Raw genomic sequence first — 12,891 nt, forward strand, 5'->3', positions numbered from 1 at the left:
ATGGTAACCCTTTAGTAGGTGATCACTAATGTTGTCTGGCCCAGGGGTTTATGTTAACCCTTTAGTAGGTGACCACTAATGTTGTCTGGCCCAGGGGTTTATGGTAACCCTTTAGTAGGTGACCACTAATGTTGTCTGGCCCAGGGGTTTATGGTAACCCTTTAGTAGGTGACCACTAATGTTGTCTGGCCCAGGGGTTTATGGTAACCCTTTAGTAGGTGACCACTAATGTTGTCTGGCCCAGGGGTTTATGGTAACCCTTTAGTAGGTGACCACTAATGTTGTCTGGCCCAGGGGTTTATGGTAACCCTTTAGTAGGTGACCACTAATGTTGTCTGGCCCAGGGGTTTATGGTAACCCTTTAGTAGGTGACCACTAATGTTGTCTGGCCCAGGGCCTTATGGTAACCCTTTAGTAGGTGATCACTAATGTTGTCTGGCCCAGGGGTTTATGGTAACCCTTTAGTAGGTGACCACTAATGTTGTCTGGCCCAGGGGTTTATGGTAACCCTTTAGTAGGTGACCACTAATGTTGTCTGGCCCAGGGGTTTATGGTAACCCTTTAGTAGGTGACCACTAATGTTGTCTGGCCCAGGGGTTTATGGTAACCCTTTAGTAGGTGATCACTAATGTTGTCTGGCCCAGGGGTTTATGGTAACCCTTTAGTAGGTGACCACTAATGTTGTCTGGCCCAGGGGTTTATGGTAACCCTTTAGTAGGTGACCACTAATGTTGTCTGGCCCAGGGGTTTATGGTAACCCTTTAGTAGGTGACCACTAATGTTGTCTGGCCCAGGGGTTTATGGTAACCCTTTAGTAGGTGACCACTAATGTTGTCTGGCCCAGGGGTTTATGGTAACCCTTTAGTAGGTGACCACTAATGTTGTCTGGCCCAGGGGTTTATGGTAACCCTTTAGTAGGTGATCACTAATGTTGTCTGGCCCAGGGGTTTATGGTAACCCTTTAGTAGGGTTACGCCACTAAATACAGATTCCACATCTTCTGATTTGCAGTTCGACATTTGTTACAGTGTGGGACATGTTAGATAGGTCAGAGAGAATCGCCTTCCTTTCCATTGCACAGTGATGTTGGTCAAATCTACAATAAAAAACTGTTGAGATCATCAACCTCTGTCTGTCGATGGAACTCCTCACACGATCATTACCCTGACAGTACTTGAATATGTGCAGCACTGAAATCAGTGGTGTGTGTGTGTGTGTACTCGAAAAGCACAACAGAGAGAATGTGTTTGTCGAGGGTTGTGAAAGCCACTCTTGTCTGTGGTCCCCCCTCCTCCCTCCAGCCACAACAACCCTCTCTCTGTCCTCCAGCCCTAGCTGTGGTTTGGAGGACATGGGCCACTGACCCCAGGAAACACACAGTGTCTTACACACAATCATCAAGAGATGGCAGGAGGATCAGGGGCCTACTTGGAAGCTGAAGATAGACCGGGGGGGAGGAGAGAGAGAGCAGACAGACAGAGGGGGGAGAGGAGGATGGAGAGAGAAAGGAGACAGACAGAGGAGGGAGAGGAGGATGGAGAGAGAAAGCAGACAGACAGAGGGGGGAGAGGAGGATGGAGAGAGAAAGGAGACAGAGAGAGGAGGGAGAGGAGGATGGAGAGAGAAAGCAGACAGACAGAGGGGGGAGAGGAGGATGGAGAGAGAAAGGAGACAGACAGAGGAGGGAGAGGAGGATGGAGAGAGAAAGCAGACAGACAGAGGGGGGGAGAGGAGGATGGAGAGAGAAAGCAGACAGACAGAGGGGGGAGAGGAGGATGGAGAGAGAAAGGAGACAGACAGAGGAGGGAGAGGAGGATGGAGAGAGAAAGCAGACAGACAGAGGGGGGAGAGGAGGATGGAGAGAGAAAGCAGACAGACAGAGGGGGGAGAGGAGGATGGAGAGAGAAAGGAGACAGACAGAGGAGGGAGAGGAGGATGGAGAGAGAAAGCAGACAGACAGAGGGGGGAGAGGAGGATGGAGAGAGAAAGCAGACAGACAGAGGGGGGGAGAGGAGGATGGAGAGAGAAAGCAGACAGACAGAGGGGGGGAGAGGAGGATGGAGAGAGAAAGCAGACAGACAGAGGGGGTAGAGGAGGATGGAGAGAGAAAGCAGACAGACAGAGGGGGTAGAGGAGGATGGAGAGAGAAAGCAGACAGACAGAGGGGGTAGAGGAGGATGGAGAGAGAAAGCAGACAGACAGAGGGGGGGAGAGGAGGATGGAGAGAGAAAGCAGACAGACAGAGGGGGGGGGAGGAGGATGGAGAGAGAAAGGAGACAGACAGAGGAGGGAGAGGAGGATGGAGAGAGAAAGCAGACAGACAGAGGGGGTAGAGGAGGATGGAGAGAGAAAGCAGACAGACAGAGGGGGTAGAGGAGGATGGAGAGAGAAAGCAGACAGACAGAGGGGGGAGAGGAGGATGGAGAGAGAAAGCAGACAGACAGAGGGGGGAGAGGAGGATGGAGAGAGAAAGCAGACAGACAGAGGGGGAGAGGAGGATGGAGAGAGAAAGCAGACAGACAGAGGGGGGGAGAGGAGGATGGAGAGAGAAAGCAGACAGACAGAGGAGGGAGAGGAGGATGGAGAGAGAAAGCAGACAGACAGAGGGGGGAGAGGAGGATGGAGAGAGAAAGCAGACAGACAGAGGGGGGAGAGGAGGATGGAGAGAGAAAGCAGACAGACAGAGGGTGGTAGAGGAGGATGGAGAGAGAAAGCAGACAGACAGAGGGGGGGAGAGGAGGATGGAGAGAGAAAGCAGACAGACAGAGGGGGGGAGAGGAGGATGGAGAGAGAAAGCAGACAGACAGAGGGGGGAGAGGAGGATGGAGAGAGAAAGGAGACAGACAGAGGAGGGAGAGGAGAGAGAAAGGAGACAGATAGAGGGGGTAGAGGAGGATGGAGAGAGAAAGGAGACAGACAGAGGAGGGAGAGGAGGATGGAGAGAGAAAGCAGACAGACAGAGGGGGGAGAGGAGGATGGAGAGAGAAAGCAGACAGACAGAGGGGGGGAGAGGAGGATGGAGAGAGAAAGCAGACAGAGGAGGAGAGGATGGAGAGAGAGCAGACAGAGAGGAGGAGAGGAACAGAGGTCTTTCTGTCAGTGGAGTTCCGCTCCCATGTCACTCAGCACAAACGGAAGCTCCCCACAGTGTGTGCTAAAACGACGGATAAGTCACACACACACTAGGCCCTCTGTGCCACCCTGCACAGAGCTCTGTGTTGTTTTTCAGGATGTACGGTTTTTGAAATGGGTGAAGACACTCACCTGCTGTTTAGATTCACACCAGATTACAGATTGCACACACTCCTATCTGTCTCGCTCTGTTGCCCCTCTTGTTAATTCTTTCTCTCTGGGATCATATCTTTGGCCGTGGTCCCAGTTCGGCATTTCTCAGGAGTGTCACAGTGACGGCGTGATAATTACGTTGCCTGGATGTTGTTTGGAGCGTTTTATGATAACGGCCTTTTACTAGTTGACTGAGAACACACGACAACGGAATGACGCTCTGCTCCCAGCTGCCACTTCATGTCATATGATTGTAGTGAAACTAAAGTGTGTGTGTGTGTGTGTGACGGACTGATTTAAAGTCAGCCTGTGAAATCTCTTTCTGTCTTCGGTTATCTCTCTCACTGTCATACCCTTCATTTACAGGCTTCATTTTCCTACTCGTGGAAAGAAATGAGTAGGCTAGTTGTGTGTCTGTCTCTTGGGAGTGTTCGTTCATACGGTACGTAGGCTAGTAGCCCCACTAGGCCGTGCTGAAGCCAGGGGATCAGAGTATTAAGTCTGCCCCACACAGGGCTCTCTACACGTGGTAGAACACCAGACGCTGTCAGCACATCCCAGTGCCCTTGGAAAGAATGGACAGACAGACAGGACCTGAGGAAGACCCAGCTAGGGTTGAAAGTAAAACGTTTTTTTAATGCAATAAAAATAGCACTTTTTTGAAGACTCAGTGCTGTCCTGTCCCCTGCAGCCCGTCTGTAGAGCAGCCCGTCTGTAGAGCAGCCCGTCTGTAGAGCAGCCCGTCTGTAGAGCAGCCCGTCTGTAGAACAGCCCGTCTGTAGAACAGCCAGTCTGCTGTGTGTTATGGTGTTATTGACTGTGTGTTTCAGCCCCTGAGGACTGTGGGTACTGAGGGCAGCAGCCATGTCCGGCTCCTACGATGACTCCATGGTCGACGTCTCCAGTGACAGCTTCTGGGAGGTGAGACAGTAGACAACATACAGTATAACACACACACTGAAAAACATACAATTAACAAACATACGTCATTATATGATATGCACGTAGCTACACTCAACTCACACACCCTCTCACCTGCCCCCACCCACCCCCACCCCATAACTCTCTCTCCCAGGTGGGGAACTACAAGCGGACAGTGAGGCGGGTGGACGATGGCAGTCGCCTGTGTAACGACCTGATGAATTGTCTCCATGAGCGGGCGCGCATCGAGAAGTCCTACGCACAGCAGCTCACAGAGTGGTCCAAACGCTGGAGACAGCTTATAGAGAAAGGTAGGCACACACACACACACACACTTCAGTGGTCCAAACGCTCGAGACAGCTTATAGAGAAAGGTAGGCACACACACACACACACACTTCAGTGGTCCAAACGCTGGAGACAGCTTATAGAGAAAGGTAGGCACACACACACACACACACACACACACTTCAGTGGTCCAAACGCTGGAGACAGCTTATAGAGAAAGGTAGGCGCCACACACACACACACACACACACACACACACACACACACCTTCAGTGGTCCAAGCACTGAAGACAGGTGTGTGTGTTCCACTCCTTCACCCCTCTGGACTCTCAGCACTCTCCACCACCGTAAGCATGTGTGTGTTATGTAATCATGTGCATCCCCAGGCCCTCAGTACGGGACCCTGGAGCGGGCGTGGGGTGCCCTGTGCACGGAGGCGGAGAAGGTGAGCGAGCTCCACATGGAGGTGAAGGCGGCGCTGATGGGGGAGGACTTTGAGAAGCTCAAGGTGTGGCAGAGGGACTACTACCACAAACAGATGATCGGAGGCTTCAAGGAGACCAAGGAGGCTGACGACGGCTTCCGCAAGGCCCAGAAACCCTGGGCCAAGAAACTGAAAGAGGTACAGGCACACACACGCGTGCGCAGACAATACACACACACACACACACACACACGCAGACAATGCACACACACGCAGACAATGCACACACACACACACACGCGCAGACAATGCACACACACGCAGACAATGCACACACACGTGCACACACACGTGCACACACACACGCGCACACACACGTGCACACACACACACGTGCCCACACACACATGCACACACACATGCACACATACGCGCACACACGTGCACACACACGCGCACGCAGACAGCACACACACAGACGTGCACGCAGACAGCACACACACAGACGTGCACGCAGACAACACACACACAGACGTGCACGCAGACAACACACACACAGACGTGCACGCAGACAGCACACACACAGACGTGCACGCAGACAGCACACACACAGACGTGCACGCAGACAGCACACACACAGACGTGCACGCAGACAGCACACACACAGACACGTGCGCGCGCTCAGACAATGCGCGCGCGCTCAGACGATACACACACACACAGAAAATGACTACCCCAGTCCTCAGCAGTCCAATCCCTGTACCTATTGCAGAATATCAGTCTGTCCCTGATGTTTTTGCTGGAGAGATGTGGCTTCTTTGCTGCCCTTCTTGACACCAGGCCATCCTCCAAAAGTCTTCGCCTCACTGTGCATGCAGATGCACTCACACCTGCCTGCTGCCATTCCTGAGCAAGCTCTGTACTGATGGTGCCCCGATCCCGCAGCTGAATTAACTTTAGGAAACGGTCCTGGCGCTTGCTGGACTTTCTTGGGCGCCCTGAAGCCTTCTTCACAACAATTGAACCGCTTTCCTTGAAGTTCTTGATGATCCGATAAATGGTTGATTTAGGTGCAATCTTACTGGCAGCAATATCCTTGCCTGTGAAGCCCTTTTTGTGCAAAGCAATGATGATAGCACGTGTTTCCTTGCAGGTAACCATGGTTGACAGAGGAAGAACAATGATTCCAAGCGCCACCCTCCTTTTGAAGCTATTATTCAAACTCAATCAGCATGACAGAGTGATCTCCAGCCTTGTCCTCGTCAACACTCACACCTGTGTTAACGAGAGAATCACTGACATGTCAGCTGGTCCTTTTGTGACAGGGCTGAAATGCAGTGGAAATGTTTTTGGGGGATTCAGTTCATTTGCATGGCAAATAGGGACTTTGCAATTAATTGCAATTCATCTGATCACTCTTCATAACATTCTGGAGTATATGCAAATTGCAATCATACAAACTGAGGCTGCAACTTTGTGAAAATTAATATTAGTGTAATTCTGAAAACTTTTGGCCATGACTGTCACACACACACACACACACACACACACACACACACCAGCTTTACCCTGCATTTATCAGTCCGTTGATTTCTGCAATAGCCACCACAATTATTTCCATCACCCCTCAGTTCACTTGGACACATATCACTGACTCACTGCTTTGGCTGTTTGCAGCGCCTTCTCTCCTGGACTAGCTGCTATGCTGTACAACAAACAGGCCATTAGTGCTATTTATACAACGGTGGGTCTAATCCTGAATGCTGATTCGTTTAAACCACATTCCAGCCGGTGTCTATTTGAGCAATAAGGCCCGAGGAGGTGTGGTATATGGCCAATATACCACGGCTAAGGGCTGTTGTTAGACACAACGCAACGCGGAGTACCTGGACACAGCCCTTAGCCATGGTATATTGGCCATGTATCACAAACCCCCGAGGGGCCTTATTGCTATTATAAACTGGTTACCAACGTAATTAGAGCAGTAAAAATGCATGTTTTGTCATACACATGGTATACAGTCTGATATACCATGGCTTCAGCCAATCAGCATTCAGGGCTCGAACCACCCAGTTTATAATCCACAAGTTACCACCGGCTAAATCTATGATGTTAGAATGCCTGTTTACTATGTTCCATCTGACTGCGCAATCCACTGTCTCATCAGCCCAGCCAGGCAATTTATCAACTAGATCTCCACTTTAAAAAGCCTCTAGACATTCTCACATTTTCTTTGAGACTAACATTTCATTTTATATAAACTGGCTATTTCTTTAGTGTTGGCCATTCATAGGAAGCAGTGGCGTGTAACTTTACACTGGCCACACAGGCAGCTGCTGAGAAAGGGAAAGCCATTGTGTGTCGAACCGGCACTCAGTTTCTCTGCGGCGCCATGATTTGTTATGGTGTGGGAAATACACTGGGCTGCTCTGCTGTGCTTTTGGCTAGTAGTAGTGCTGCTAATACACAGACACACACATACTCCTACTTGCATAAACCAACACACACACACTCAAATGATGTCTGATGTCACTTCTCCTCTGACCTTGGAGTTCTGGAACACTGTGTAGTTTGAGTTTGTAGTGTACCAGTTCCACAATCTGAGGCTGGTTGGCTGGCTGGCTGGCTGGTGGCTGGCTGGCTGTGTGAGATGTCACAATAAGCCTCTTCCTGTTGTTGTCATTGGGCGGTGACGGATTAGTACAGTTATGTGAGTTGGGTCAAGGAGGTAATTCATGTACTTGAGGGCCAGACAGTGAGCCAATAGAGAGAGAGGAGATGGAAATGGGCTAACTGTCTTGTCTTAAAAGAAGAGGGTGGAATGGCCTTGTCTACCGTGCGCGCACACACACACACTCTGTTTCATTCTTGTCACATACACACACAAACAATAACACTGATAGAACACAATCCATATTTAAAATCTCACACTCCACCTCGATCTATCTTTCTCTCACACACACAGACAGACAGGCAGCTTCCGTTCTATGATATAATCAGAGCCAGTGGCAGACAGGCTGTTCCCTCTGTTCTTTGGCTATGTGGCCTTTATCAGAGATCCCATGGTAAGTGGGAGAAGAACATTGCTGCCACTCTGGCCCTGTCCCAAACAACAGGAACTGATGGCCTTGTCCACTTCTCTCATTCCCTAAAAATGGAATGAGAGAACAGGCTTCCTCTTTCCATTTGATGTAGATTGAATCAAAACCCAGCTGTTAGGTGGACAGGTTTTGCCAATCGCCAGAGTTTTTCCTAAGTCTATTTTAGTTTCCACCTCTTTGTTTACCAGAGTCTGAATTGGGTGCTTAGTCTTTAAGACTTTCATTATCATATTATTTTGTTACCTTGACTAAATCAAGGTATTAGCTTGCCTTTCAAAGACCTCCCTGCCACCATTCCTCTCACCTTTATTCTTTTGAAAAAGCGTTGTTCCTTAGCAGTGTCCGCCCAGCCAATAAGCAACATAAGCAGAGGCTTTTTGGGGGGTTTTATCCCCGCCCCATGGCAAAATGTGTAGAATGGCAATGAATCCCTTTGAAAACAGTCTCAATATGGCATCGATATGAGTCAGAAACAGTTATTCTAGAATTCAAAAAGTGTAAATACTATAAAGTGTAAATATGATAATAGTCTAATCTAAAATCAAGTTTGGAAGATCGGTACGTCAAAACGGGTAAATGAAGGTTGGGTTTTTATTTGACAATGTCCGTTTGGCCACTAACATGGTGTGAACATCTGCGGTGATTGCTCTCTATTCAATAGCATACAGTGAGACACACCTGCCCAGCAGCTCCGATTTCCTTTACATGAGACAACACGTCGCACATTTCTTTTACTTGACAAATACTGCACCAAACACCTTAGATGTAAAATTGCGCAACTAAAACATCCTCTGCAAAAACGTCAAAATTAATTACAGATTTCTTGAGTTGTCTTAGATTCATTCTGAGGATTTTAAGGAAGTGAAATAGGCTTCCGTGTCTACAGTGTCTCATGGGGGACAAACATTATTAACCAATTGCAGAATCGGTCAGGAAACATGCCTCCAAGACTGAAATTTTGTTTTACTAATGAGCAACAGAAAAACAGAGCCAATTGGTGTGTTCAGTGGCTCTTTTAAAACTGCACATTTCTCTCCGCCGCCAAGAGGTGGGCCACTAAATGTTTTGCCTGCGAGGTGTGGGGGCCCCCAGGCAAATCTTGCTTATTGCCCCCAAAAGGCTAGAGCTGGTCTTGTTCCTGAGCTTGTGTCTACCACTGAAAGGGTGGAATCATATTGAATAGTCACTTAGCTACTGTGCAATGCTAACTTGGTCATCCATTAGCTACATAGGCATGATGTTAACCGCTGTACCTTACCTTCTCTGTGCCATATGGCAGATGGAGACGATGAAGAAGGCGTACCACGGGGCCTGTAAGGAAGAGAAGCTGGCCACCAGCCGGGAGAACAACAGCAAGCTGGAGAACAACAGCAACCCTGAGGCCCAGAAGAAACTGCAGGACAAGGTGGAGAAGTGCCAGCAGGAGATGGAGAAGGTAGGGATGGGGGCGTTACACTGGTGTTAAATCATCTCTGTGTGGACATGTGTTTTATGTCTATATTGTGTGTCATGGCTGGAATGTGACTATGACCATTTGAGTATCCTGACAATATGGAGCAAATGTTTCAGCTCCGTGTGTGTGTGTGTGTGTGCTTCCCTGTATGATCCTCTGGGTCCCAGACTAAGGAGCGCTATGAGAAGTCTCTGGAGGAGCTGGACAAGGTGACTCCCCAGTACATGGAGAACATGGAGCAGGTGTTTGAACAATGGCAGCAGTTTGAGGACAAACGCATCACCTTCTTCAAAGCACTTCTGCTGGAAGTCAAGCATCACCTCGACCTCTCCACCAATCACAAGTAAGACCCCTCCGCCTCTCCACCAATCACAAGTAGGTTATGATACCTCTCCACCAATCACAAGTAGGCTATGACACCTACATCAATCACAAGTAGGCTATGACACCTCCACCTCTCCACCAATGACGAGGAAGACCCCTCCATCTCTCCATATCAATTCCAAATGGACCCCTAGCCTCTGTGTCCTAACCTTCATAGCTTTATTTGCCTTCTGATTGACTGCTATTCAATCCTCTTGTATCTACAGGAGTGGTTAGGGAGTAGGGGATATGGGTCCATTTGGATTTCAGGCTCTTACAACCCAGATCTACCTAGAGGGGGGGATTTGGGATTGGACATGGTTCACCATCCATCATTATGGAAATGCTGATGTACCCTCTCGCTCTCTTTCTCTCTTTCTCTCGCTCTCCTGTCTTCCTCTTCTCTCCCTCTCTAGATTCCAGACAGTCTACCACACGTTGGAGGACACTATCTCTGCTGCTGATGCTGAGGAGGACCTCAAGTGGTTCCGCTCCAACCACGGTCCTGGCATGCCCATGAACTGGCCCCAGTTTGAGGTACGGGATGAGTGAGAAGGATGGGAGAGGAATGGGAGAGGGAGAGGGGTTTAGCTCCAATGAACTGGCCCCGGTTTGAGGTACGGGGAGATGAGGGAGAAGGATGGGAGAGGAATGTGAGAGAGATAGTGGTTTAGCTCCAATGAACTGGCCCCAGTTTGAGGTACGGGGAGAGGGGAGATGAGGGAGAAGGATGGGAGAGGAATGTGAGAGAGATAGGGGTTTAGCTCCAATGAACTGGCCCCAGTTTGAGGTACGGGGAGATGAGGGAGAAGGATGGGAGAGGAATGTGAGAGAGATAGTGGTTTAGCTCCAATGAACTGGCCCCAGTTTGAGGTACGGGGAGAGGGGAGATGAGGGAGAAGGATGGGAGAGGAATGTGAGAGAGATAGGGGTTTAGCTCCAATGAACTGGCCCCAGTTTGAGGTACATGTATTGAGGAAATGAGAGATGGGGGAGAGAGAGAGTGGCTCAGTGTCAGTGAACGGTTCTGAGTTTGAGGTACATGGTGAGGCAGAGAAGTTATTACATTGGTATTAATAACTCAACAAGATTTATGTCTCTGTGGAAAGATTCCATTGGAACTACTCTTCCCACTCCACCATTTCTCCCTCCAGGTCAGGGGTGTGTAAGTCATTTTGCCTGGGGGGCTGCATTCTGTCTTCGAGGTCCGAAGGGCCGCGCTGAAAATGCTATTTCCATGTCGTCAGAATTTTAAAAAAAATAGTCCCCAGTTAGATCTGTTGCGGTGACCGTATTACCACCACACCAGAGGTCACAAGTCATGAAGGCAGTCAAATTCCACGTGACTGTTTAGTCACGGTCACTAGGCTTCTCCAAGCTCTGATGCTGCTGATGGTCATTAGTAGCCTACCAAACTTGCTAACTGCCTGGTATTCAGCACTCTATTGTCCCTCATTTCACTCTGACATCAATGCGAATGTAATAACAAATCGAATCAAACACTTAATGAGAGCTCATGTTGCGCAACATTTCAATAGGCTATGCAATTGCGAGAAAACAGTGATGACTTCTACTAAAAAGAGGAGACTTACCTTTCTATAGGCTAGGCCTACTATATATATATATTTTTTACTTTCCTAATATTAAGCACATTGCTTATATTTACAACAGGAGTATAGCCTACCTGGCTGCCATGAAAATGAACCATGGGGAAAGCGTCCTCCATTTGCTATTTAAGTGCATAGATGACATGTATTTTTTCCCGCTGCCCCTGTTTCGATACAGGTGAATGATAATGGTCCATTCTAAATCAAAACAAATTTCACACACACATTATTTAGTACATGTAAAGACAAGATTAAATCAAGAATAGTCTGATGGGTGACAATATTAGCTTGTGAATTATATATTATCACTTGTGAATGATGCCCAGCATAAGAAACAACGCCTTTTTTGTGACTTTTTCGAATCATAGTCACACACCTCATGTAGCCTAACTCATAGGCCTGTATGTTTTAATAAGGTTTGTATCACAACTAAAGTGGCCAAATAACTTCTTTTAAAATTAAGCACATTAATCAGCTTTACAAAGAGTGTAGAGCCTAAATGGCATACATAAGCAGCGAGTGAGTTTCAAGTTTTGTAAAGATAATTTTCACCATAAAAATGCACCTTTATAATAAAAGCATTACATGCATAATTGCATTTGCTGTCACTTTTGATAATGTTGTTTTCCCGCTAATGGAACATTTGCGCTTATTGCTTACTACCATGTGCACATTTTTTGCGCTTATAATGTGAAGAAATAGCTAATAGTTTATCAACATTTTAAGCTAAACGTTCTGATCTGTTGCGTCAGCCACATTGCTTAAAAAAAGTTATTTTTAATGCTAGGGGTTGTATTAATTTGGGATCTAGCGCATCCCACAACTGACTATGTTTGGAATATTTATTTCTCGCACAGAATAGAATAGGTCAAAATGTGTACTATGGGGGATAGTAGATTGACATACGCTAGTGCTTTTGCTGTTCGTTAGGCCTACTCATCTTATCTTGTTGGCTGATGAAAAGTAAATGTGGACAGTTCCAATATCTTCAATATGCACTTCGGAATTGGATAAGGATGTGCGCTGTTGCGTCCCCCATGTGTGTTTCTTCACTTGTAGCCTCTGAGAAAGAACCGATCACGTGATGGAGCGCGCAGCACTCCGGGAGAAGGGCAACGTGAAAGGCATGGATTATTTTGGGTGCATTACGGCCACACACAGGGGATGCCGCCATGAAATTCTATGCATTATCAAGTGCTTGTCAAATTGTGAATGAGTGGCTGATGTAGTGTGTACAGTCTGCGCTAAAAACAAAGCAGCACTCATGCCTTTCGAGCGACTTTTCAAATCATCATTAGAGTCACGTCATGCGACCTTACAATGCATTTAAAAATCAAAACGTATAGCCCAACGTTTGTAGAACAACTAAAGTTACATTAATAATAACTCTAAATTAAGCATATAGGAATACCTGTTTCTTTGTTAACAGCTCAACACAGAATAGCTGCA

General features: G+C 47.9%; 1 protein-coding gene across 5 annotated transcripts in view; it reads left to right on the forward strand.

Moving 5' to 3' along the window:
• Positions 1–12,891, forward strand: part of LOC106609561 (protein kinase C and casein kinase substrate in neurons protein 2) — a 39,941-nt gene that overhangs the window by 13,831 nt on the left and 13,219 nt on the right. For all 5 annotated transcript variants that reach the window (XM_045722197.2, XM_045722196.2, XM_045722199.2 and 2 more), the window contains exons 2-7: positions 4,116–4,206; positions 4,361–4,517; positions 4,881–5,116; positions 9,299–9,454; positions 9,640–9,815; positions 10,252–10,372. In XM_045722197.2, the coding sequence (XP_045578153.1) occupies positions 4,150–4,206; positions 4,361–4,517; positions 4,881–5,116; positions 9,299–9,454; positions 9,640–9,815; positions 10,252–10,372 (903 nt within the window). In that variant the 5' untranslated portion in view covers positions 4,116–4,149. The remainder of the gene's footprint in view (positions 1–4,115; positions 4,207–4,360; positions 4,518–4,880; positions 5,117–9,298; positions 9,455–9,639; positions 9,816–10,251; positions 10,373–12,891) is intronic.

This window comes from Salmo salar, chromosome 07 (assembly GCF_965601325.2).
Source record: "Salmo salar chromosome 07, fSalSal1, whole genome shotgun sequence".
In the NCBI taxonomy this organism is placed as follows: Eukaryota; Metazoa; Chordata; class Actinopteri; order Salmoniformes; family Salmonidae; genus Salmo; species Salmo salar.